Genomic DNA, 26342 nt, shown 5'->3' with positions numbered 1-26342 from the left:
AAAGCCTGGCTGGTTTTTTTCCATGAGGAGATTGGATCCCTGCTGCCAGTACCGCACGCTTGCATCATGTAATTACCCAGCAGGATCTGTTGAGCTGCAAACAGATTTCAGAGAGGAGCATCAGGGTGCTCACAGCAGAGCTGCTCTTTATTTAGGTCTGGGAACGAGTGGTTATTTTCTCCCAGAGCCTTGTAGAGACTGCGGGGGCAGAGCCAGCCTCCCAGGTCATCCCAAAAAATGCCTATAGACACTTAAAAGTGAGGAATAAATAACTACTTCCCAAACAATCTCACCATATGGCACTTCTGAGGATGGAGCGACGTGGGGATGCTTTGCTGCTAATTTATGGTGGTGGTGGTGCTGCTATTCCCATCCCAGGTCACCTATGGAGAGGGACTTGTGTGTGCATTACCCCCTGGGACGTGCTGTCCATCACAGGAACCAGCCCAACTCATCCAGAGGAAGCTTTAATGGCAGCAAAATTGGGCCCTAATTTTGCTCCTGTCTCCTACGAGCTGGCTTAATGCACGGGTGGTACAGCCTGGGCTGGGGGCACTGGGGTCCCCTCTCTCCAGGGGTGCTTGGGTCACCCTGGGGCACGTGTGAGACTCCCAGGCCATCCCAGAAGGATGCTCAGGATGTGTTCAGGTGGGTTATATTCCCTAGAGAGGTTTGAGACCTCTCCTGGGAAATGCTCAGATCCCCCCGGGACTGAGTGCCCTTTGCAGGGGATGCTCAGGTCCCTTCCAGAGCTGGTTCCGACCCCCAGGACCAGGTTTGGGGTGGGATGAGCTCCCCTGGGGATGCTCAGGTCCCTTTCAGACCAGGCTCATGTTCCCAAAAGGGATCACGAGGCCCCTGGAACCAGGGTGAGGAGGGGGGTGCCCTCCTTTGGGGATGCTCAGGTCTCTTCTCGAACCGGTTCCTTCTCCCCCAAGGCAACACGGGACCCCCAGAACCGGGCCGAGGGGGTGGCAGAACCGACTTCCCTCGCCGCCTCCGGGGCCGCTGCTCGGGTCCCATCGCCGGGGCTGCCGGGGTTGTGCTCGAGTCCCTCGGGTGCCTCCCGGGTCCCCTCCCGGGGGCTGTCCCGGGGTCCCGGCTCCGGCGGGAGGCGGTGCCGGTGCCGCTCGGGCGGTGCGGCCGGGGAGGGGCGGGGGCGGCGGGCAGGGCTGGGCTGGGCTGGGCTCCGCTGGGCTCGGCACGGCTCGGTTCGGCACGGCGGGGCTCGGTTCGGCTCGGAAGGGTTCGGTTCGGTTCGGCAGGCACCACGGTCCCCGGAGCCGCAGGTAGGTGCCCTCTCAGCCCGCCTAAGCCCGGTTCGGTTTATCCCGGCCCGGCGCAGCCTTCCCCCCCCGGTGCTACCGAGGGTGGGCCCGGTGTGGGGTATCGTTTGGACCGGGGCTGCTCGTTCTGCCGGGTGTCTGTGGGGCCGGGCAGCTGCTTGTTGCGCTTTTTTTAAAAATTATTTTTGGTGGGGATAGAGGGGGGGCCGAGCCGAGTTGGTTGGTGGCCGAGAAGTGCGAGCGGCTCCGGCTGCAGGAATGCGAGTCATTTCCTCTGCCCGCCCGCCCGGCGGGGGCTGGGGGCGAGCAGAGCCCGGGCCGAACCCCCTCACCCCCTTCCCGGCTCCCCCGACACCGGCTCTGGGGTCACAGCAGCCCTCGGGACCCTTCGTCTGCGGCACCCCCCGCCCACGGGTCACACTCGCCCACGGGTCCCCTCGCCCCCTGGACTCTTTGCTTGTGGGTCACGCTCGCCCACGGGTCCCCTCGCCTTCTGGACCCCTTGCTCGTGGGTCATACTCGCCCACGGGGCTCCTTGCTTGTGGGACACAGTCGCCCACCGGTCCCGTCACTCGCTGTACCCCTTTCCTGTGGGTCACAGTCGCCCACGGGGCTCCTTGCTTGTGGGTCACAGTTGCCCACGACCCCTTTTGCCTGTGGGTCATACTCACCCGTGGGTCCCCTTGCCGATGGGACTCCTTGCTTGTGGGTCACAAGCCCATGGGTTCACTCCCTGCTTGGTCACACTCACCGCTTGGTCACACTCACCCCTTGGTCACACTCACCCCAGAGTCACACTCACCCACAGATCCCCCCCACCCTTGGGAACCCTTGCTTGAGAGCCACACTTGCCCACTGGGACTATTTGTCCACGGGTCCCCATGCCCACTGGGACTCCTTGCTTGTGGGTCACCCTTGGCTGTGGGTTCCCTTGCTCGTGGGTTACACTCACCTGTGTGTCACGCTCACCCACGTGTCTCACTCACAGGTCCCCTCACCCACGGATCATACTCACCTGTGGGTCACCTAGCCCACGGGTCCCCTCATCTCTGGGTAACACTCACCCGTGGATCTCCATCACTCACAGATCCCCTCAGCCCTGGGTCACGCTCACCCAAAGGTCCCCTTGCCTGCAGGACCCTTCAACCCACGCTCACTCTTGCCCACGCAGCCCCCTGTGGGACCACTTTACTCGTGGGTCACCCTACCCCTAGGGCCCATCACCTGTGTGTGGATCCCCTCACCCAAAGGTCCCCTTGTCCATGAGATCTTTTTTTTTGGGGGGTTGTGTTTGCCCACGGGTGACCCCACAGGACCTGTGGGTCCTGTCACCTCCTGGTCCCTTCATTTATGGATCCTGGCCCTGGGTCACAGCCCCCAACCTGGACCTCCCCTCCCATGGCAGCTCTGAGGGTCCCATGCCTTGGGGACTGGTGTTTGGTGGTGCCACTGGTGGTCTTTTCCATGAATCCCACTGGGAATGGCTGGTTCTGGAAGTGGTGAGGATAAACCCAGGCAGAACTTCAGTTGGACTTGAACTGAGATTGTGCCCTCGGGGCAGCAAGATGGGTTCTGAAGTGCCCCAGGATGGAGCTGAGCTATCCCAGTGTTCCCATATCCTTTGGCCATGCCCATCCTCATCCCTCCTCCCAACCTTTGCTGTTGTCTCCAGTCCTGAATTCCCTTTTTTTTTTCCTGCCTTCCTGCTCACGAAGATGTTTGTTCCCCCTGAGCCCAATTCTGCTTTTCCAGGGATGCTTCAGTGCTGATGGATCTCAGCTTGGCTGCTTCCCGGCCAGCTTTGGGTCCATGTTTTCTTTTCCATGGGGTTTGCTCACCCTCTTGGCTGGAGCAGGGATTAATTTGAGTTTTCTTGCTAGGAAAATGATGCTGGTTTATTTCAAACTCCCAGTCCTGAAGGCGTGTTGGGGTTCAGTTGGTAGGGACTGGATTTTTTTTTTTTTTTTTGTAAAACTGGGTTTATTCAGGGCTCTTTAAACCCTGGAGTCTGTAAGCAATTACTCCATTACATGAAAGTCAGGACGCTGGAAAAAAAAAAAAAAAAAAAAAAAAAAAGATTAATTCAGACCAGATGTAAAAATAAATGCGAATTTCAAATTAAGATGATGTCAGCTCCCTCCTGCTAAAAAAAAAAATAATCAAATAAAATAAAAAGCAGCCTTTGGACTCCAGATGGAGCACACAAATGATGGCAGTGGGGAAAATATCCGCCTGCTTGGTGGTTGACTTTGCTGCTTTCTTTTCTGCCTTGTCTGAAAAGCGAGTTTGGGCTATTTTTCAATCCCCTAAAATAGAAAAAAAACCAAACAACAACAACAACAACAACAAAAAGCTTTTCCCCGTTGCTGCTGGGGCAGGGAGGTTCATGGAGGCACTGGTGTGGCTGAGGAGCAATCCCAGCTGGAGAGCTGGGGGAAGGTGAATCCCACCTCAACCCCCTCCAGGATTTAAAAAATAAGTTTCTTGGTTTGGCTGCATTTTGCTGGATCTGGCTCTGGGTAGTCCAGGCTCCTTTCTGGGTGTTTTGGCATAAAATGGAGTTGGTTTTCCATCTGCATCCTTATTTTTTTTTCCCCTCCCTGTGTGCACCGGGCAGGCACTGGGCATTCCCTGGAGAGGGGATGGGTTTGGGAGCTGATCCCAAGCACAGGAGGATTCCTGGGAGGGAGATGTTGGGGATGAGGCTCCTCAAAAGTGCTTTCCCCCTGGAAATTCCATGTTATTAAATAGGGATGTAGGTGATTTGGAAGCTCAGGGCTGTGTTCAGGGGATGCAGGATGGTGCCACTGGCCCTTACAGCTGCTTTGTGGTCCAGATCCCTCAGCCCAGGCCCAGGGACAAATCCCAAAGGATTTAGGGATAATGCTGGCAGCGTGGGCTGCAGCCTGCCCACGGAACAGGGGGAGCAAAGGCTCCACTTTGTATCCCTGTGTGTCCTTTGGAGTGGTGCCCGTGGGAGCACTGGGAGGTTTGGGCTTGTTGCTGGTGGTGCTGGGGGAATGGTTCAGAAATTCCCCCTGGGAATGCAGGGGGAGAGGATCTGGAGTCAGATGGAAGAGCTGGGGTCTCCTGAGCATGATCCCCCTATGCATCCTCCAACCCAGTCCTGATGCAGCTGGCTGCTCTTTGCAGATCCTGCTCTAATCCTGAAGGCTCCAGGCAAAGTTTTCCGGAAGGAAATGAAATGGAAGGGGCCATGGCTTGAATAGCAGGAGAGGGAAGAGGAAGAGCAGGCGCCGTTCCCTGCCTCCCTGGAACCCGTGCCAGTGAAATCCATGGCTCTTTGCATCCTTGCTGGAGCCTGGGGAGCTTTATTTATATTTTAGTGGGTCAAAGTAAGGGGATGAAGAGGCCTGGGCTGGCTGGGCTGGGAGGATAATGTTGGCACGGGGTGCAGGTGGCTGGAAAATCAGTGCTTCCAGGCTAGGTTTGGCTACGCAGAGCAGAAGGATGGGGGGAGAGGATTCTTGAGCTGTCATGGCTCAGCCCGTGTTTCCCCATGCCCTGATGTGACATCCCCATGGGGTTTGTCCCCAGTGATGGCAAGGACTGCAATTGTGCCACAAATGGGAGGTGACCAAGGGGCTGTTGTCCCATTTTAGCCCTTTGTGGCCATCCCTGGGTGTCTCCAGCTCTGCCCGTGGGTTCCATCACAGCAGCCAAAGGGGAGGAAGAGGAGGAGGAAGGGGATGATTGAAGAGGTGGAGATAGGAGGGAGGGAACCTTCCTTGCAGAGGTTTTTTGGATGCCTCCAGAGCTGGGGGACATCGGCTGGGGTTGGTGGGGCTGGTGGGGTTGGCCCCTGGCTGTCCAGGCTGAGTTTCCAGCATCCAAATAGCTTTTGTGGTGGATGAAGTAATGTAATATTTATAACCGAGTCCTTTTTCCCAGTGAAGGTCTCTTTCATCTGCCTCTCTTCATTAGGAGGAAACTGTTGAGTTCATGAAGAATTGGAGACGATTTTAATTACGGGGCAACCGCAGGCAGGAATTAATCTCATTTTGGGGGGGGTTGGTAGAGGCTGCGTGAAGCTACGGCCTTCAGACTTGTAATAACAGCTCACACATACCTGGCGCCCTGTGATGTGGGGTGAAACTGACTCTAAACTCTTCAAAAACAAGAAATTCCTGCCCCGTGAATTCATCTTCCCCCGTCTCGCTCCGTGCTGCCTCCGGCTGCGGGGTGGCCCGTGCCTACGTGGGGATGGATCCCGTGCTGAATCCCTTCCCTCAGCTCAGGAGGGCTGGAACGAAAGCCTGGTGGTGGGTTTGGTGGCTGGCAGGGCAGGATTTAGGAGAAAATGGATGTTTTGGTTAAGGGGAGGGTGTATTGGAGGGATGGAGAAAAGGGAGTGGATGAGTTTGGGGGCTGGGTTGAGCTGGCGGCTCAACTGGGATGGTCTGGTGGGGACCATGGGGCTACAGAGCTGAGCCAAACCTTTGGATATGGAGGTGGGGATGCTTCTTGAAATAAGATTTTGTAAATGGGGAGGGAAGAATGGCTGCACGTGCAGAGCAGCCTCACGTGGTGTGCACAGAACCTGAGTGCTTGCTGCTTGGGAAGCAAAATCCACCTCAGCTGGCAAGTTCAAGTGATGTTCAGTTGCCAAGTTCAGGAGATTTTCTGTCCTCAAGTTCAAGATACTTTCAGTCCCCAAGTTCAAGAGATGTTCAGTCCCTGAGCTCAAGTGATGTTTGGTCCCCAGGTTCAAAGGATTTTAAACCCCCCACCCTGGAACTGGACATTTCTCCTCCCTACAAGAGTCTCTGCTCCACCACCTCCATCTTACTGGGGCCCAGGCTCTGCTTGCCCTGGGCCATCTTTGGAAGCCCCTGGGCTGGTTAAATCCCCACCAAGTGGCCCTGGCTGCTTGTCCCAGGGGACAGGTTTCTTGCAGGATGTTCTCTTTACAGCCCAGCTTTGCCACAGGGTTTATCCCATGGCAGGGAGATGGGATTCCAGCAGCCTGGGCTGCAACCTTGGTGGAGTGAGGAATTTTCTCCACATCACCCCGGTACGAGGTGCTTGCTGTTCATTTTTAGGGAGTTTCCATGCTCTTTTCCCTCTAACAGAGAAAGTTGCCTGGAAGACCTGGATATCCCAGCACTGTGGAGGCTGCTCCATGCCCAGGTCCTCATTCCCAGTCTTTTTTCCAGCTGGCTTTGCTTTCCAGGTGGAAAACCCCTTCCAAAGTGGCCCCGGGGTTGAGGTTCCCTCTCCTGCCCCGTGTCCCCAGCACGGAGTCTCCAGGCAATCCGGGCTCTTCCCAACTCAGAGCCAGCCACGTTGCTGCCTCATGGCAATGCAGGAGGGATCTGGGGAGGGCAGCAGCGTGGGGCAGGGGAACCAAAGCTGGCATTGGAGGGATGAGCAGCAGATCCTGGGAAAGGATTTGCTGGTGTCTGGCGGGAGCTGCTGGAGGAACATCCCCCTGGAAAGGGCTTTTTGTGCCCCAGGGCCAGCTGGCAGGGAGCTGGCAGAGAATCCCAGGCTGGTTTGGGTTGGAAGGGACCTTAAAGCTCCTCCATTGCCACCCCCTGCCATGGTCAGGGACACCTCCCACCAGCCCAGGTTGCTCCAAGCCCCATCCAACCTGGGCTGAGACACTGCCAGGGATGGGGCAGCCACAGCTTCTCTGGGAAACCTGGCACAGGGGCTCAGCACCCTCACACCAAACTATTTCTTCCTCACATCTCATCTCTCTTGCATCTGGAAACCCTTCCCCCTCATCCCATCCCTCCCTGCCCTCGTCCCCAGTCCCTCCCCAGCTTTCCTGGAGCCCCTTCAGGCACTGGAAGGTGCTCTAAGGTCTCCCCATTGCAGCCTTCTCTTCTCCAGCCTCAACACCCCCAACTCTCTCAGCCTGGCTCCAGAGCAGAGCTGCTCCAGCCCTCCCAGCAGCTCCAGGGCCTCCTCTGGACTCACTCCAACACCTCCATCTCCTTTTTTACTGGTTTGTGCCCGTGGCTGTCTCCAGGAACCAGCTGCAGCTCCAGCAGTGAGCCGATAGCCCCATGCTCCCCTCGGGAGATGTTTGGGTGGGATCAGGGTGCAGAGGGTGCAGGAGGAGCCCCGGGCCATGGATGCTCTGCAGGGACACGGCGTCCTCCCTGCCCCAGCCCCAGCCCCTGCGAGTTGCTTCACGCCCAGCCCTGGGTTGGGGCACGGGAGCTGCCGGCACCTGGCCCGGCCCCGGCCCTTTGCCAAATCCCTTCTGCCCCAGTTTTTCACCGCGGGGATTTTTAATGAACCTTGAAACCCGGCCCTGTGCTGGGCTGTTTGGGAGCTGTCACGTCGGGGCAGGGCTGTGATGTACAGCTGTAATGTGTGACTGTGATGTACAGGTGTAACGTGTGGCTGTGATGTACAGCTGCAATGTGCACAGCTGTAATGTGTGACTGATGCACAGCTGCAAGGTGTGACTGTGATGCACAGCTGTAATGTGACTGTGATGTACACCTGCAATGTGTGACTGTGATGCACCCGTGCATAGCACAGCCACAGTGCATGTCCCCAATGCACCAGTGCAGTGCAGACAGGCACCACATGGCCAGGTTGCACAGCTACAGTGCATGGAGGGAGTGTGTGGCTGTGCTGGACAGGCATGGTGCACAGGGGCAGTGCAGTGTGCATGATGCAGTGCACGGCTGTAGTGCACAGCTGCCATACATACCTATGGTGCATGGGTGCAAGGCACAGCTGTGATGCAAAGATGCAGTGCACAGCTGTGATGCATGGGTGCCATGTATAGCCATATTGCACAGATTCAATGTATGGCCATGTTGCACAGATGCAATGCACAGTTGTGATGCATGGATGCAATGTATAGCCACGATGCACAGACACAGTGCACAGCTGTGATGTATGGATGCAATACATACCTATGATGCATGGATGCAGTGCACAGTTGTGATGCAGAGCACAGCCAAGGTGCAGAGCTGTGATGCACAGCTGTGGTGCACGGGTGCAGTTTTGGGCACCTCTATAGAAGAGAGATATCAGGATGATGGAGTGGGTGCAGAGGGAGGTGGTGAAGGGCCTGGAGAATAAATCTTCTGAAGAGCAATTGGAGGAGCTGGGAGTGTTTGGTGTGAGGAAGAGGAGGGTGAGGGGAGCCCTCATCACTCTGTACCTGAATCATAGAATCATAGAACTGGCTGGGTTGGAAGGGACCTCAGAGATCATCAAGTCCAACCCTTGATCCACTCCCACTGCAGTTCCCAGCCCATGGCACTCAGTGCCACATCCAGGCTCTTTGGAAAGATCTCCAGACACTACTTCCCTGGGCAGCCCATTCCAATGCCTGATCACCCTCTCCAGAAAGAAATTCTTTCTCATCTCCAACCTAAACCTCCCCTGGCACAACTTGAGACCCTGCCCTCTTGTCTTGCTGAGAGTTGCCTGGGAAAAGAGCCCAACCCCCCCCTGGCTCCAACCTCCTTTCAGGGAGTTGGAGAGAGTGATGAGGTCTCCCCTGAGCCTCCTCTTCTCCAGCCTCAACACCCCCAGCTCCCTCAGCCCTTCCTCACAGCACTTGTGCTGGATCCCTTCACAGCCTCCTTGCTCTTCTCTGGACCTGCTCCAGCACCTCAATCTCCTTCCTGAACTTCCCGAGGGGCCCAGAACTGGACACAGGACTCAAGCTGTGGCCTCCCCAGGGCTGAGCACAGGGGCAGAATCCCTTCCCTGGACCTGCTGGCCACGCTGTTCCTGAGCCAGCCCAGGATGCCATTGGGGCTGCAAATCCCAAGGGCTGTGGTGAGAGACCATCCCTCACCTCTGCATTTCCCAACTCCTGCAAAACTCCAGTAATTCCCTAGCCCAGAGGCACCTCAGGGCACTTACTTTCCTGCTGTACAAATATGTGAGTTAAACTGTTTTGGAAGCCAAAGGCATTTTCATTTAGACCACAGCAAATATTTGGGGAAGAGGGAGACACTCCAGTGCCAGTGCCAGCGTAAATCTAGGTTAGGAAAATGGTGAACTGGTTTAAAGGTCATTGCTCTTGGTATCACACATGTATTTATGTCCCTGGGGATGGGCTGTGGGTTAAAAGTGCTTTAAGAAGTATTTTATAGAATTGTAGAACCATGAAATGGTTTGCATTGGGAGGGACCTTAAAGATCACTCAATTCCTGTTCCCTGCCATGGTCAGGGACACCTCCCACCAGCCCAGGTTGCTCCAAGCCCCATCCAACCTGGGCTGAGACACTGCCAGGGATGGGGCAGCCACAGCTTCTCTGGGAAACCTGGACCAGGGGCTCAGCACCCTCACAACAAACTATTTCTTCCTCACATCTCATCTCTCTTCCATCTGGAAACCCTTCCCCCTCATCCCATCCCTCCCTGCCCTTGTCCCCAGTCCCTCCCCAGCTTTCCTGGAGCCCCTTCAGGCACTGGAAGGTGCTCTAAGGTCTCCCCATTGCAGCCTTCTCTTCTCCAGCCTCAACACCCCCAACTCTCTCAGCCTGGCTCCAGAGCAGAGCTGCTCCAGCCCTCCCAGCAGCTCCAGGGCCTCCTCTGGAATTGCTCTGCTGTCAGAAATCCCAATTGCCTGGTGTTGGTGCTGGGATGGATCCACCTTGTGGCCCCAGCACAGCTTTAGGTGGAACAGCAGGATCTGGTGATTCCTGCTGCAGATCCCTGTTAGCAATGGGGTTGGGTTTGCCCATAAAGTGCTGGAGCTGGAGGATGATGCTGGAAGGGGCAGGGGTCCTCCTGGGACCCCCCACCAGCCCCTCACAGCAGAACCTCTCACACTGCTGAAGCTGTGGCGGAGCTGGGTGTGTTCCCAGCAGAGAGACCTTTAGATTTTCAAGGATTCCTTCCAGGAAAGCCTTTTCTGAGGGTTTTGTGAACCCACAGGAGGATAAAACTGCTGGGTTGGGTTTTTTTGGGAGGGCTGAGCTGCTCTATTGAGCCTTTCCCTCAGCATGGTGCTGAGTATATGGAAATGTTTGGGGGTCCCCTGGCTTTTGTGGGGAGGTGGTGATGGGTGGGAAGGATGAGGCACTGGCTCAGCATCCTCCTTCTGCCTTTCCCTTGGGGAAGGTCTGGTGAGGAGAGGCTGAGGGAGCTGGGGGTGTTCAGCCTGGAGGAGAGGAGACTCAGGGGGGACCTCATCACTTCTACACCTGCAGGGAGGTTGTGGTCAGGTGAGGGTTGGGTCCCAAGTGACAGGAGGAGAGGAGATGGCCTGAATCTGCTCCAGGGGAGGTTTGGGTTGGATCTCAGGAAGCAGTTCCTCATGGAGAGGGACATTGGGATGGATGCCCAGGGCAGTGCTGGAATCACCATCCCTGGAGGTGTTTCAGAAGTTGAGTGGTGGTGACAGGTCAGGATGTGATGGCCTCAGAGCTCCCTCTCATCACTCTGTCATTCTCTCCTCCAGGGATGGCACCCACGGGGACCGAGGCCACCCCGGCCCGCCGGTGAGGTGTCCCCCACCCCCTCCTGAGCCCCGAGCCCAGACCAAGGATGAACAAACTGAGCTTCCACAACAACCGAGTCATGCAGGACCGACGCAGCGTCTGCATCTTCCTCCCCAACGACGATTCTCTCAACATCATCATCAACGTAAGGCACCAACCCCCCCCCCCGAGCACTGACACTTTCATCACAGCCAGGAGTGTTGGCTTTTCATTTCCAGCCTGCCCAAGAAATTCCCCTCTGAGGATTTAGCAATGTTTTTTGGGTTTTTTTAATGTTTTCCTGTCTCTTCTTGCCTTGACGTGCTGCTGGCAGCCCCGGGATTTTGGGTGTGGACCAAAGGTGTGCCAACCCCTGGGGTGTCACGGGGAGGAGGGGAAGGTTCCTTCAGTCCTTGCATCCACCCTGGATGGCAGTTCGTAGATGAACAGAATCAATTTGGTTGAAAAACACCTTTTAAGATCATCAGATCCAACCATTAACCCATGGCCCTCAGCACACAGCTTTGAAATCCCTCCTGTTGTGCATCCCAGAATCCCAGACTTTAAGGGATCTTAAAGCTCATCCAGTTCCAACCCCTTGCCATGAGCAGGGACATCTCCCACTGGACCAGGTTGCTCCAAGCCCCATCCAACCATCCCCTGAGGAGTTCTGGCCCTGCACCCTCGTGTATAACCCTGCTTTTAGGGTCTTCCAAGTTGACCTCATGGAAAAATGAGCCCCATGTCCCAGCTTTGTCACCCCCCTGCTCCTACCTGGGGGTGTGGGGGGGTCCAGTGCTCCTGTCTGGGCTGGGTGCAGCTGCAGCAAGGACCACATGTGGGTTTTTATTGCAGGTGAAGATTCTGTGCCACGAGTTACTGGTGCAGGTGTGTGACCTCCTGAGGCTGAAGGACTGTCACCTCTTCGGGCTCAGCGTCATCCAGAGTAAGCCAGGACCTTAATGCCAGGGGTTTGGTGGCAACGGCTGCTCCAGCCAGATGTCAGCAATGACATTCAACGTGGGCCCCAAAACCCAGCCCTTTGGTGGCCTCTGGTTAAGTGAGGAGGAGGTTTATGGGTCCAGGAGAGCAGGGCAGGGCTTGGAGGGGACATTCAGGGGAGGGGACACTGATGCCACCTCTGCCCTCACCCAGACAATGAGCACGTCTACATGGACCTGGCCCAGAAACTCTACAAGTACTGCCCCAAGGAGTGGAAGAAGGAGGCCAGCAAGGTCAGCGGTGAGGTCTTGCATGGAGAGCTGACAGCAGTAAGGCCACCTCTGTCCCCGTCCCAGGTCACTTCCAAGAGGCGGGAACGCAGCCGAGGGGCGGTGGCGGGGGGGACAGGGGGGGACAAGGGGGGTGGCATGGTTGCCACTTGGCTGGCAACCAGTGTGGGGCTGGGGGGAGCCACGGGTCTGCAGGGGGGATCAAACCCAGGTGGTGGTTGATGGCTGTCACCCCCAGGGCCACCACACAACCCAGCTGGGGACGTGTCCCCTCCTCCTTTCCTCCTTTATTTCTAACCCTGCAGACTTCAGAAGTGTCCCTGAGAGTTTATAAAATGGAATTTTTAAGTATTTTCTCCCCTCCTCAAAGCACTTCTTAATTCTTGCAATGCACCAGGCCAAGGGGGTTGGTGTGAGGTCCTGGTGGTGGCACCTGAGATGGGGACCCTGTGGGTGACAGCAGAGGGACAGCAGCAATGGGGGACTGCAGCCCCACCTGCTGCTTCAATCCAAACTGGGAGGAAAAAAAATGGGTGTGAAATGCTCGTTTGGGAGAAAAAAAACAACTTAGGGAGTGAATATTTCCCCGGGATGGGGAGGGGGACACTGGGGGGGACCGTGAGGGAACTGAGGGGCTGGGGTGCAATGCTGGGGTCCCCACAGGAGCCCTGAATATCTCCTGGGTTCCAGGGGATCGACCAGTTTGGCCCCCCCATGATCATCCACTTCCGAGTGCAGTACTACGTGGAGAATGGACGGCTCATCAGGTAGGGTGGGAACCCCCAAATCCCCCTGCCATGGGCACCCACCTTGGTGGAGCACCCTGGGGTGCCCCTGCTTCTGGCACCAGTCCCTGGGGCTGCACAGCCCTGGGGTGATGTGGGGTGCTATGGGATGCTGTGGGATGTTGTAGGGTGCTGTGGGATGCTGTGGGATATTTCTGGATGCTGTGGGGTGTTGTGAGATGCTTTGGGGTGCTATGGGATGCTGTGGGATGTAGTAGGGTGCTGTAGGATGTTGTGGGATGCTGTGGGATGTTGTAGGGTGCTGTGGGATACTATGGGATATTTCTGGATGCTGTGGGGTGTTGTGAGATGCTGTGGGGTGCTATGGGATGCTGTGGGACGTAGTAGGGTGCTGTGGGATGCTGTGGGATGTTGTAGGGTGCTGTGGGATGCTTTGGGATATTTCTGGATGCTGTGGGGTGTTGTGAGATGCTGTGGGGTGCTATGGGATGCTGTGGGACGTAGTAGGGTGCTATGGGATGTTGTGGGGTACTGTGGGATGTTGTAGGGTGCTGTGGGATGCTATGGGATATTTCTGGATGCTGTGGGGTGTTGTGAGATGCTGTGGGATGTTGTAGGGTGCTGTTGCTGTGGGATGCTGTAGGATGTTGTGGGATGCTGTGGGATGTAGTAGAGTGCTGTAGGGTGCTGTGGGATGTTGTGGGATGCTGTGGGATGTTGTAGGGTGCTGTGGGATGCTATGGGATATTTCTGGATGCTGTGGGGTGTTGTGAGATGCTGTGGGGTGCTGTGGGATGTTGTAGGGTGCTGTTGCTGTGGGATGCTATGGGATGCTGTAGGATGTAGTAGGATGCTGTGGGGTGATGTGGGATGCTGTGGGATGTTGTAGGGTGCTGTGGGATGCTATGGGATATTTCTGGATGCTGTGGGGTGTTTTGAGATGCTGTGGGGTGCTGTGGGATTTTGTAGGGTGCTGTTGGGTGCTGTGGGTTGCTGTGGGATGTTGTAGAGTGCTCTTAGTTGCTCTGGGATGCTGTGGGGTGCTGTAGGATGTAGTAGGGTGATGTGGGGTGCTGTGGGATGTTGTAATGTGCTGTGGGGTGCTACAGGATATTTCTGGATGCTGTGGGGTGTTGTGAGATGCTGTGGGGTTCTGTGGGAAGTTGTGGGGTGCTAGTACGGTGCTGTAGGGTGCTGTGGAGTGCTATGGGATATTGCTGGATGCTGTGGGATGTTGTGGGACACTGCGGGCTGTTGAGAGTTTTGGAATGGGATGGGATGGGATGGGATGGGATGGGATGGGATGGGGAGTTTTGCTTTGGGATGCTCTGGGATGTTGTGGGGTGCTGTGGGGTGCTGAGCGTTGCTTTGGGATGCTTTGTGGGGTGCTGTGAAGGGATCCAGCAGAATTGCTGTGAGGAAGGGCTGAGGGAGCTGGGGGTGTTGAGGCTGGAGAAGAGGAGGCTCAGGGGAGACCTCATCACTCTCTGCAACTCCCTGAAAGGAGGTTGGAGCCAGGGGGGGGTTGGGCTCTTTTCCCAGGACAAGAGGCCATGGGCTTCAGCTCTGCCAGGGGAGAGTTAGGTTGGAGATTAGGAAGAAATTCTTTATAGAGAGGGTGATCAGGCATTGGAATGGGCTGCCCAGGGAAGTAGTGGATTCTCCATCCCTGGAGATCTTTCCAAAGAGCCTGGATGTGGCACTGAGTGCCATGGGCTGGGAACTGCAGTGGGAGTGGATCAAGGGTTGGACTTGAGGATCCCAGAGCTCCTTTCCAACCCAAATAATTCTGGGATTCTGTGATCTCCCTTCTCCTCCTCCCCTCTCTCCTCTGCTCCCCCCGCAGTGACCGGACAGCCCGGTACTATTACTACTGGCACCTCAGGAAGCAGGTGCTGCATTCCCAGTGTGTCCTGCGGGAAGAGGTTTACTTCCTCCTGACTGCATTCGCCCTCCAGGCAGACCTGGGAGACTTCAAAAGAAACAAACACTACGGGAAGTACTTCGAGCCAGAAGCCTATTTCCCCTCCTGGGTAAGTGAGATCCCGGGGGTCTGATGGTGAGAACAGCTCTGGAGCCAGGCTGGGAATTGGGAATTGGGGGTGTTGAGGCTGGAGAAGAGAAGGCTGCAATGGGGAGACCTTAGAGCACCTTCCAGTGCCTGAAGGGGCTCCAGGAAAGCTGGGGAGGGACTGGGGACAAGGGCAGGGAGGGATGGGATGAGGGGGAAGGGTTTCCAGATGGAAGAGAGATGAGATGTGAGGAAGAAATAATATGGTGTGAGGGTGCTGAGCCCCTGTGCCAGGTTTCCCAGAGAAGCTGTGGCTGCCCCATCCCTGGCAGTGTCTCAGCCCAGGTTGGATGGGGCTTGGAGCAACCTGGGCTGGTGGGAGGTGTCCCTGGGCATGGCAGGGGTGGCAATGGAGGAGCTTTAAGGTCCCTCCCAACCCAAACCAGTCCAGCATATAGGGAAGCTCCTGTGAGCATTCCCACTGAGGGAAATCACCACCAGTGGTGTGGGTCACCTCAGGCCACCACATCACCCCTAACTGTCCCTGTCCACATCTGTCTGCAGCCCTGTTGTGGGGCAGCCACAGCTTCTCTGGGAAACCTGGCACAGGGGCTCAGCACCCTCACACCAAGCTATTTCTTTCTAGTATCTCATATCTAACCTAAAATCTCCCCTCTTCCATCTGGAAACCCTTCCCCCTCATCCCCTCCCTCCCTGCCCTTGTCCCCAGTCCCTCCCCAGCTTTCCTGGAGCCCCTTCAGGCACTGGAAGGTGCTCTAAGGTCTCCCCATTGCAGCCTTCTCTTCTCCAGCCTCCAACTCTCAGAGCTGCTCCAGCCCTCCCAGCATCTTTGTGACCTCCCCAACACCTCCATGTCCAAGCTTGGAGCATCTCCCTTGGAAAATCTTCTCCTCCTAACAGGTGGTTGCCAAGAGGGGAAAGGATTACATCCTGAAGCACGTCCCAAACATGCACAAGGATCAGTTTGCTCTGACAGCCTCTGAAGCCCATCTCAAGTACATCAAGGAGGCCATCAGGCTGGACGACGTGGCTGTGCACTACTACAGGTTGTACAAGGTGAGTTTGGCCACGAGCCCAGCCTGGCTTTTAGGTTAAGGGCTGCTTTTTTATTTGCAAGGAGCAACTGCTGAGCTATTTCTGAAGCATTCGAAGAACTTCAGTGGAACTGACACCCCCTGCAAGGAGCAGAGCAGTCTCCTGGGCTGTACTTCTCAAGGGAATGCAGCTTTTGATGCTTTGGACATTTTTGACATGTTCTGGATTGGTGAGAGGGTTGCTTGGGTGTGAGGAAGCAATTCTGAGGTTTCTGGGATCTTGTTTTTCCATATCCTTTCCTTCAGGAGTTTATGTTGGGTTTCCTGTCCCAGCAAAGCCATTGATTTGATGGTTCCCAACCCATTTTGTAGCATCCTGAAGTTAAAGAGGAGAAACCATCAGGAATCCCAGGGTGGGATCGGGTTGAATTCCAAGTTAGGATTGCCCCCAGGTCCATTTCTGAAGGTCCTTCTAAGTTTTTTGGAGGTTAAACTCCTTTTCCAGCCCCTTAAGCTGGAGTGTTCCTGGGTGGTGAGGGGGCAGCAGGCACCTGGGATTGATCTTAATGGGTCTTGATGATCTTAAAGGATCTTTTTCAACCTAATTGATTCTATGGGGTAGCTACAGGAGGGGCTAAGGGGCAGGTTTATCCACCTCATGCTGCAAATCATGTATTAAAAAACCATCCTTTTGGGGTTTTTTCTCTCTTAGGACAAAAGGGAGGTGGAAGCATCCCTGACACTGGGGCTGACGACACGGGGCATCCAGATCTTCCAGGTAGGATGGATGCTGAGAGAGAGCAATGGCTCAGATCCCTGCCTGCTGCTGGAGCCCTCAGACAGACCCCTCCTCTCCTCTGTTTGCAGAATTTGGATGAAGAAAAGCAGCTGCTCTATGACTTCCCCTGGACAAACGTGGGGAAACTGGTGTTTGTGGTGAGTGCCACCATTCCCTGGAACAGCATCACTGTCACAGATCCCCACACTGGTTTGGGAGGGACCTTAAAGCTCCTCCATTGCCACCCAATCCCTGCCATGGTCAGGGACACCTCCCACCAGCCCAGGTTGCTCCAAGCCCCATCCAACCTGGGCTGAGACACTGCCAGGGATGGGGCAGCCACAGCTTCTCTGGGAAACCTGGCACAGGGGCTCAGCACCCTCACAGTGAAAAATTTCTCTGATTTGGGCACAAGGTGCTGTTGCACAGACCTCATAGAATCATCAGATTGTTTTGGTTGGAAAAGACCTTTAAGATCATCAACTTCCCCCAGCAGTGCCAAGGCCACCCCTGCCCCATGTCCCTCATCCCCACATCTCCAGCCTCTGAAACCCCTCCAGGGATGATGGGGACTCCAGCCCTGCCCTGGGCAGCCTGGAGGAAATTGTTCCCAAGCTCCAACCCAAACCTCCCCTGGAGTTTCCATTCCTGGACTGGAATAATGGAATTATTTTAGGTGGAAAAAAACCTTTTAAGATCATCAAATCCAACACTGCCAAGGCCACAACTAAGGGACTGGGGAAAGGGATGGGGATGGGGAAAGGGATGGGGATGAGAAGGAGAAGGAGATGGAGATGGGGATGTCTGGGCCCTGACAACCCTTTCCAGGGAGAAATTGTTCCTAATATCCAACCTAAGCCTCCCCTGGCACAACTTGAGGCTCTTTCCTCTTCTCCCATCCCTTGTTCCTTGGGAGCAGAGCCCGACCCCCCCTGGCTCCAACCTCCTCTCAGGGGGTTGCAGAGAGCCAGAAGGTCTCCCCTCAGCCTCCTCTGCTCCAGGATCAACACCCCCAGCTCCCTCAGCTGCTCCTGGGCAGACTTCTGCTCCAGACTCTTCACCCTTTACCACCAGGTCCGGGTGAGGATTTTTTTCTCACTGGGGCTGACGTTCTCCCTCTCCCACGTAGGGGAAGAAGTTTGAGATCCTGCCAGACGGGCTGCCCTCAGCCAGGAAGCTCATTTACTACACGGGCTGTCCCCTGCGCTCCCGTCACCTCCTGCAGCTGCTGAGCAGCAGCCACCGGCTCTACATGAACCTGCAGCCCGTGCTGCGCCAGGTCCGCAAGCTGGAGGAGAACGAGGGTAAGTGTGTCCTCCCCAAAGGGTCCATCCCACCTCTGATGGGCTCCCACACAACTGCTCTGCCTGGACAAGGTGCTCAATCCTTCTGACAGCCCTGGGGGTGGGAGTGTGTGGGGAGTGGCTGTCCCCATGTCCCCAAGTCCCCCCTGAGGACACTGCCCCACAGAGCCTGCAGGGGTGCAGCACTTCCCAGTGCCCTGCATCTCATCTCCAGGCTCAGAAAGCCCTTGGGCATGTGTGAAATCTTCCTCCTCATCTTCCTCTTTCTCCTCCTCACCTTCTTCTTTTCCCTCCTTCTCCTATTTTTCTTCATCCTCTTCTTTTTTTTCGTCATCTTCTTCTTTCTCTTGTTGTTGCTGTTCTCCTCCTTCTCCTTCTCCTTCTCCTTCTCCTTCTCCTTCTCCTTCTCCTTCTCCTTCTCCTTCTCCTTCTCCTTCTCCTTCTCCTTCTCCTTCTCCTTCTCCTTCTCCTTCTCCTCCTTCTCCTTCTCCTTCTCCTCATCCTTCTCCTTCTCCTTCTCCTTCTCCTCCTCCTTCTCCTCATCCTTCTCCTCATCTTCCTCATCCTCCTCATCCTCCTGTAGAGGGATGGCTCAGCACAGATCACAGCCAGTTCAAGTCTCCCCACCCCACCTCCCCATCTCCAAACGCCACCAGCACAGGTTTGTCCCTTGGTGTGCCACCTCTCTGAGCTCAGCTGACAAGTCGCCCGGGAATACAGGGGGTGGTGGGACCCAGGGCACCCCAAGGGGTTGGGGTTGATGCTGCCAGGTGCTGACAGGGTGCTGCTGGCCTGGCAGAGAAGAAGCAGTACCGGGAGTCCTACATCAGTGACACCTTGGACCTGGACATGGAGCAGCTGGAGAAGCGGTCGCGGGCCAGCGGCAGCAGCGCCGGCAGCATCCGGCACAAGCGCCTTTCCCGGCATTCCACCACCAGCCACGGCAGCTCCCACACCTCAGGCATCGAGGCTGACCCCAAAGCCAGGGAGATGGGACCTGAGGATGGCTTCTCAGCTGCCAGCACCCACCGTAAGCTGAAGACCTGCAGCTCCATGACCAGCCACGGCAGCTCCCACACCTCCGGGGTGGAGAGTGGGGGGAAGGACCGGCTGGAGGAGGACTCCCAGGATGATGGTGAGCAACCAGGACCAGGTGCCCAATCCTTCTGACAGCCCTGGGGGTGGGAGTGTGTGGGGAGTGGCTGTCCCCATGTCCCCATGTCCCCCCTGAGCCTGCATCACTGCCCTGCAGAGCCTGCAGGGGTGCAGCACTTCCCAGTGCCCTGCATCTCATCTCTGAGCTCAGAAAGCCCTTGGGCATATGTGAGATCTTCCTCCTCATCTTCCTCTTTCTCCTCCTCACCTTCTTCTTTTACTTCCTTCTGCTATTTTGCTTCATCTGCTTCTTTCTCTTTTTCTTCATCTTCTCCCTTCTCCTCTTGTTGTTGTTGCTGTTCTTCTCCTCCTTCTTCTGCTTCTCATTCTTTTCTTTTTCTTTTTCTTTTTCTTTTTCTTTTTCTTTTTTCTTTTTCTTTTTCTTTTTCTTTTTCTTTTTCTTTTTCTTTTTCTTTTTTCTTTTTCTTTTTCTTTTTCTTTTTCTTTTTCTTTTCTTTTCTTTTTTCCTTTTCTTTTTCTTTTCTTTTTCTTTTTCTTTTTCTTTTTCTTTTCTTTTCTTTTTTCTTTTTCTTTTCTTTTCTTTTTCTTTTTCTTTTTCTTTTTTCTTTTTCTTTTTCTTTTTCTTTTCTTTCTTTTTATTTTTATTTTTTTTATTTTTATTTTTTCTCTTTTTATTTTTATTTTTCTCTTTTTTTTCTTATTCTTTTGCTTTTTCTTTTTGTATTTCCTTTTCCTTCCCCTTTTTCTCTCCCTTTTCCTTTTCCTTTCCATTTTCCTTTTCCTTTCCCTTTTCCTTTTTCCTTCCCTTTCCCTTTTCCTTTTGCTTTTGCTTCTTATATTTTTATTTTTATTTTTATTCTTTTTATTCTTCTTCTTCTGCTTCTTCTGCTTCTTCTGCTTCTGCCTCTTCTTTTCATTTTCTTTTTCTTCTTCTACTTCTATCTTTTCTTTTTCTTCTTCTGCTTCCATATCCCCCCTGAGCACCCATCATTGATCCTGGCTTGCTGGGTACCCCTGGACCCCACAGGACAGGGCACGAGCCCCACTCTGATGCCTGATGTCCCAGTTCCTGTCCCAGTAAGACTTTCCAACTGGGGGTTGGACTGTGCTCCTGAGGTGGGCATCAGTGAGATGTCCCATCTCCTCCTGTGCCTGCAGAAATCGAGATGCTGGTGGATGACCCCCGGGAGCTGGAGCAGGCTGGGGAGCTGGAGGTGAGCCCTGAGATGTGTGTCTACATCACTGAGGACATGCTGCTCTCACGCAAGTTCAACGGGCACTCAGGTGAGGTGGTGACCACTTGGAATTCCCTTGGATTGGGGTGCCTGGGAGAGCTGTCTGCTCAGTCAGTCAAAGGAAAGAGGGGATGAATTTCATAGAATCATAGAACTGGCTGGGTTGGAAGGGACCTCAGAGATCATCAAGTCCAACCCTTGATCCACTCCCACTGCAGTTCCCAGCCCATGGCACTCAGTGCCACATCCAGGCTCTTTGGAAAGATCTCCAGACACGGAGAATCCACTACTTCCCTGGGCAGCCCATTCCAATGCCTGATCACCCTCTCCAGAAAGAAATTCTTTCTCATCTCCAACCTAAACCTCCCCTGGCACAACTTGAGACCCTGCCCTCTTGTCTTGCTGAGAGTTGCCTGGGAAAAGTGCCCAACCCCCCCCTGGCTCCAACCTCCTTTCAGGGAGTTGCAGAGAGTGATGAGGTCTCCCCTGAGCCTCCTCTTCTCCAGCCTCAACACCCCCAGCTCCCTCAGCCCTTCCTCACAGGAATTCTGCTGGATCCCTTCACAGCCTCCTTGCTCTTCTCTGGACCTGCTCCAGCACCTCAATCTCCTTCCTGAGCTGAGGGGCCCAGAACTGGACACAGGACTCAAGCTGTGGCCTCACCAGAGCTGAGCACAGGGGCAGAATCCCTTCCCTGGACCTGCTGGCCACGCTGTTCCTGAGCCAGCCCAGGATGCCATTGGCCTTCTTGGCCACCTGGGCACACTGCTGGCTCCTGTTCAGCTTCCTGGCAATCCAGACTCCCAGCTCCCTTTCTGCCACTCTGTGCCCAGCCTGGAGCTCCCCATGGGGTTGTTGTGGCCAAAGTGCAGGACCTGGCACTTGGCCGTGTTGAACCTCATCCCATTGGGATCAGCCCAACTCTCCAGTCTGTCCAGGTCCCTCTGCAGAGCCCTCCTGCCTTCCAGCTGAAGGAATTTTTTGGGGAAAAAAAAAAAAAGGGGTTGGCCAGGAGAGGTGCAGGTGGTGGGGTTGGTGGCAGGAGCTGCCCAGGGGTGATGGACATCATTTGGGTCATGTTCTCATTTTCTGGCCCCTGCTCTGGTTTTCATGACTACTCCTCACTTGTTCCCATGAGCACGGGGGCTGTTGACACACATGTGAGCCTGGTTTCTCCAGACCTGCAACCAGGGAGTCACCCACCCTTCCAGCTCCATGCTGGGAGCTACTGGGAAGTGTCTGGGGTGCAGAATTCCCTGGGGATGGGTTGGGATGCCATTTGTGGATTCTTCCCTCATCATCCCTAGAGGGATTTCAAAGCCCTGGAGATGTGGTGCTGGGGAACATGGTTTAGTGGTGGCCTTGGCAGTGCTGGGCTAATGGTGATCTTAATGGCTAATGGCTAATGATGATCCTAATGGCTAATGATGATCTTCTAGCTCTTTAACAACCAACATGGTTCTTTGATTTGGTAAAGCAGAGCCAGCAGGGCCCTGTTGAGCTGAGGGTGCCTTCACCCCAAAGCAAGGACAAGTCCCCAGAGGCAGCAGAGACAATCCCAAGAGGGATGAGAAGCCTCAAAGTAACCTTCTCACCCTTCTCTTCCTCCTTGCAGGGCTCATAGTGAAGGAGATCAGCTCCTCCACCTCCAGCTCCTCGGAGACGGTGGTGAAGCTGCGAGGGCAGAGCACCGACTCCTTACCCCAGGTAAGGGTAAGCTCTGGCGGGGCTTTTGGGGCAACCCAAAGCTCTTCTTTTGGCTTTCCCCAACCCCTCTGGCTCCCTGGTGGGTCCTGAGCCCCATCTCTTCTTCCCCCAGACAACGTGCAGGAAACCAAAGACCTCGACAGACAGGCACAGCCTGAGCCTGGATGACATTCGGCTCTACCAGAAGGACTTCTTGCAGCTTGCCAACCTCTGCCAGGACACAGCCCAGAGCTACACCTTTGGCTGTGCCCATGGCCTGGAGGAAGAGGAGCTCTACTGCAATGGCTGCTTGGCCCAGCAGTGCATCAACATCCAGGAGACCTTCCCAGTTAAAAGAACCAGCAAATACTTCTCCTTGGATCTCACCCACGACGAAGTCCCCGAGTTCGTCGTCTGAGTGCTGCGGGGGTGGGGAAAGGTTGGGGCTTCCCCCAAAGCATTGGGGGCTGTCACCATCACCTTCTCCCCCCGTCCCACACCACTCCAAAAAAACAAACAAAAAAACAAATGAGACCATGGAAACCACGGCGCTGGGAGGATGGTCCTGACAGCAGGTGGGATGGATGGATGGATGGAGACCCCCTCAGCATGGTGGGCTCACACCGGTGGTCCCCCAGCATCCTTTCTCCTCTGGATGAGTTTGTGCAAAGCACAAGTTGTCTTGTGTCCCCACAGAAGCTGGGGGGAGAGCCAGATGTTGGAGCTAGCAGAAGCCAACCCGTGTTTTCTCACTGCCTTGTGGCCAAGTGGCCACTTCTGCTCCTTGCCCCCATGCCCAGCGCTGCCGGCGGCTCCGGTTTGGTGGCTCGGTGGCAACTGGTGGCTTGGTGGCAAGTGACACTGCCGAAGAGAAAAGTGCCAGACTGTTGTGTTCAGAGTCAAAGCCAAAGAAATGTAAATAAATACCCTGGAGGCCAGTAGGGGAAAAGGGAGAATTAAGCAATAAGAAGCCAGGGAGCTTCGGGTGAGGGGGATGTTTCCTGGAGGAAGGCACGGCCAGCAGCTCCTGGGGCAGAGCATCATCCCACTTCTTCCAAAAAACATGGCCAGGGCCATCCCAGAGAGGTGGCTGGAGCCATTTGCAGCTTGGTTTTATTCTTTTTTTTATTATTTTTGAGGAAAAAAACCCAACCAAAAAAAAACCAAACCCAACCCACAAATAAGAAGACAAGACAACCCACCCAGGATAAAGAAAAGCAAAGGAGGTTGGAGGAAAAAAAAAAAGTCACCTGGAAGGCAATACTGCATCCAAGCTTGAATATCTAGAGGTTACATACATAAATATCTTGAGGGATGGATATTTATGTATGTCTGGATCTCACAGACCCATTTGCATTTTACTTCTGCTCCAAAATGCCTTTTACACCCAGGATCTGCCTCTCATCTTTAACCAAGCCCAGCAACCACCCTCTTCTTTTTTCTTTTTGGAAGCACTAAGGTGAGCAAAGAGACTTTGGAGAAGAATCCACGTGCCACCAGGTTGGGAGGGGGACATTGGATTTTTCCAAGGCTTTTCCTGCATCTTTTAAACCTCTTCCGGTTGGAATAGTTCTGCTAAAAGGATGATGGTGGCAAAAATCAAACCAAGAAACAAACCAACTTCAGAGTGTGTGTCCTGCCCAGGTGGAGTATTGACCAGCAGGTTTGGAGGGTAAAAAAGTTACAGCAGCAAATACTCACAGCACAAATGCCTTTTTAGTCAATATTTTTAATTAATTAAGAGTTTAGAGATTTGACAGCCAAAGGTTTGCCATGTTTTGATACACCACCTTTTTTTTTAAAAAAAAAAAAACAGATAAGAAAAAAAAAAAAACCCTGGAAACTTTTCTTAACAAAGAAAAAATGTATAAAGAAGCACAATCTTATTTTTATAAGAAGTGTTGGGGGAGGGAATGGAGAAAGGGGAGCTGGTATCAAAGGGAAAATGAATGTGGAGCTCTTTAGCACAGTGCAAAGGAAAAAAAAAAAGGGGGTTTTATTGGAATAGGGGAGCTGGCAGGGGAAAGCATCAGGATCACAGTGCTCCATTTCCCTGGCACAATGGAAAAAGTATGGAAAAATGATAAAATAATGTAGAGAGCCAAATGCTGGCAGGGGGAGCAGGAGGTTGGTGACCCCTAAAGCTTCTTGATCTCCCCCAAAGCTGCCCCAGAGGGATGCTTGGGAGGTGAGGGGGGGATCAGGGCTATGTGCCCTGTTCTGGTGTGGGGGGATGGCAGCAAACACCCCAAAATTTCTCCTGTGGGGACATCCAGGGGGGGATGCTGAGGTGTGCTAGTGGCAGCCCCACTCCAAGCCCCCCATCCACGTGTCTGTGGCATGCAGGGGGTTGGTGTGTGCCCCAGCAGTGTGCTGGAAAATCCCTTAAATTCATCCCCAAGATTATTTTGGTCCCTGACCCTCCCCACCTGAGTGTCCCCCATGGCCCCCTCGCCTGCTGCTCCACGGAAACACCAAGTTGGAAGGAGAAAAAACAGGGAAAATGTGTAAAGAAATGCTGGATGCTGTCCAGAAAGCAATAGGAGGGAGGGTGGAAGGGCAGCAAGACCAAAGTCCCCCCACCCCATTATCCCACAGCTCAGACTGGAGCATCCTGGGGTTGGGAATGATGCTGAGGACTCCCCTGTAGGGAAGAGGGAGAGGAGCAGGGAGAGCCAAGGAGGGGGGGTGGGACACAAAAAGAGGAAATCCCTTAAATTCATCCCCAGATTATATTTGTCCCTGACCCTCCCCACCTGAGTGTCCCCCATGGCTCCCTCACCTGCTGCTCCACAGAAACACCAAGTTGGAAGGAGAAAAAAACAGGGAAAATGTGTAAAGAAATGCTGGATGCTGTTCAGAAAGCATTAGGAGGGAGGGTGGAAGGGCAGCAAGACCAAAGTCCCCCCACCCCGTTATCCCACAACTCAGCCTGGAGCATCCTGGGGTTGGGAATGATGCTGAGGATTCCCCTGTAGGGAAGAGGGAGAGCAGCAGGGAGAGCCAAAGAGGGGGGGTAGGACACAAAAAGAGGTGCCATTTATTCTGCAGGTGGCTCGTGGGGGTGGCTGTCCCCTCCTGCCCTTGGTGCCCTGCACTAAGGAGCTGTCTGTCTGCCCCATGGAAATAAGGGAATAATCCTTTCTGTGAAAGGATCTCCTGATCCCAGAGATGCAGGGAGGGAAATACAAGGAAAACCAGATGGAAAACACCTCCCCCAAGCCCCCCTCCCACAGCAAAATGGTTTTGTACCAAGGGAGTTTGCTGTGTGCCTTGTGGGGCACGGCTGGAAGTGACAATAAAGTGACAAGTTGTTTGCATCACTTGGACTCTTGGCAATATCAGATCCTCTGGGATTGAAGTGGGGTGAGGAAATGGGGAATGGGATCAACAGGAGGTGTTTGTGCCCCAGCATCACCCCCTCCCACCCCATTCATCCCCTCTTGGAAAGGGTGGGATGGGTGTTTGGGAGCAGTGCTGGGATGAGGGGACAAGGGGGATGATTTTAAACTGCAAGAGGGGAGATTTAGGTCCTTAGGGAAAAATTCCTCACCATGAGGGCAGTAAGGCAATGGAATAGGTTGCCTTGGGATGTTGTTGATGCCCCATCCCTGGCAGTGTCTCAGCCCAGGTTGGATGGGGCTTGGAGCACGCTGGGCTGGTGGGAGATGTCCCTGACCATGGCAGGGGGGTTGGATCTTGATGATCTTTAAGGTCTCTTCCAACCTAAACCCACCCCATTAATTAATGACCCTGAGCAGGATCCTACTCGAGAGCCCAGGACAGGACTTGGCCTCAGGGATGCTCCCAGAGCTCCTCTCCAGGTGCCCCTGGACATTTCCCAAAGCTCTGTTCTCTGCTGGGGGAAAACTCTTTGTTTTCTCATTCCCAAATTGATGTTCTTGGATTCTTTAATGTCTGCCAGAGGGTTTGTGCTGCAGCTTTTCCCCTCTCTAGCACCCAGGACCACCCTTCCAGCTCCCATGCCACCAGGGCTAATTAAATGTCTCAGAATGTAATTAGCCAGCTCCTTTCTTCTTGGTTTTGAGTTCATTGATCCTGGCACCTCCTCCAGCTGAGGAAAGCTGCTGTGAGAGGTACCAAAAACCACAGCCTGTCCCTGTCCCTCTTCCCTGAGTGTCCCTTGACCTGCAGTGGATGAATCCTCCCACACCCAACCCAATCCTAAGTGCTGAGGCACAAGTAGTAGGGAAGATAAGAGCTGATGGGATGAGGTCACCATTATTAGCAGCAACATCCTGATTTCCTGCAGAGGATGAAGAAGATACAAGGATGGAGATGAAGGAGGTTGGGTAGAGGTGGGTGTTGGTTGCTTCTCCCAAGGAACAAGGGATGGGAGAAGAGGAAAGAGCCTCAAGTTGTGCCAGGGGAGGTTTAGGTTGGAGCTAAGGAAGAATTTCTCCCTGGCAAGGGTTGTCAGGGCCCAGACATCCCCATCCCC

The 26342-nt window shown here is 54.4% G+C and overlaps 1 protein-coding gene across 6 annotated transcripts; it reads left to right on the top strand.

The window, feature by feature from the left end:
• The first annotated feature begins 1157 nt into the window (after positions 1 to 1157).
• FRMD6 (FERM domain containing 6) lies at positions 1158 to 24553 on the top strand. Of its 6 annotated transcripts, none has more exons than XM_030452461.1 (14): positions 1158 to 1289; positions 10699 to 10883; positions 11573 to 11663; positions 11873 to 11952; positions 12640 to 12716; positions 14542 to 14728; positions 15628 to 15783; positions 16474 to 16539; positions 16629 to 16697; positions 17669 to 17843; positions 18643 to 18978; positions 20118 to 20243; positions 21810 to 21901; positions 22014 to 24553. In XM_030452461.1, exons 2-14 carry the CDS (start codon positions 10785 to 10787, stop codon positions 22296 to 22298), a joined length of 1839 nt encoding a protein of 612 aa, XP_030308321.1. In that variant the 5' UTR covers positions 1158 to 1289; positions 10699 to 10784; the 3' UTR covers positions 22299 to 24553. The 6 variants fall into 6 exon arrangements, with proteins under 6 accessions (XP_030308321.1, XP_030308319.1, XP_030308322.1 ...); XM_030452459.1 differs by having other exon boundaries at positions 1166 to 1289; positions 11873 to 12015; XM_030452462.1 differs by having other exon boundaries at positions 1186 to 1289; positions 11873 to 11959.
• Positions 24554 to 26342: the final 1789 nt, after the last annotated feature.

The sequence above is a fragment of the Calypte anna genome, chromosome 5A (assembly GCF_003957555.1).
Source record: "Calypte anna isolate BGI_N300 chromosome 5A, bCalAnn1_v1.p, whole genome shotgun sequence".
Lineage (NCBI taxonomy): Eukaryota > Metazoa > Chordata > Aves > Apodiformes > Trochilidae > Calypte > Calypte anna.
The sequence above is the reverse complement of the archived record's forward strand: the minus strand, read 5'-3'. Positions and strand labels throughout refer to the sequence as shown.

Excerpts from the sequence above, each read along its gene's own strand:
- FRMD6 (XM_030452459.1), top strand. The coding sequence starts at position 10,785 with ATGAACAAACTGAGCTTCCACAACAACCGAGTCATGCAGGACCGACGC. Across the intron at positions 12,717-14,541 it reads GAGAATGGACGGCTCATCAG|TGACCGGACAGCCCGGTACT; the intron begins GTAGGGTGGGAA and ends CTCCCCCCGCAG. Across the intron at positions 18,979-20,117 it reads GGAGGACTCCCAGGATGATG|AAATCGAGATGCTGGTGGAT; the intron begins GTGAGCAACCAG and ends CTGTGCCTGCAG.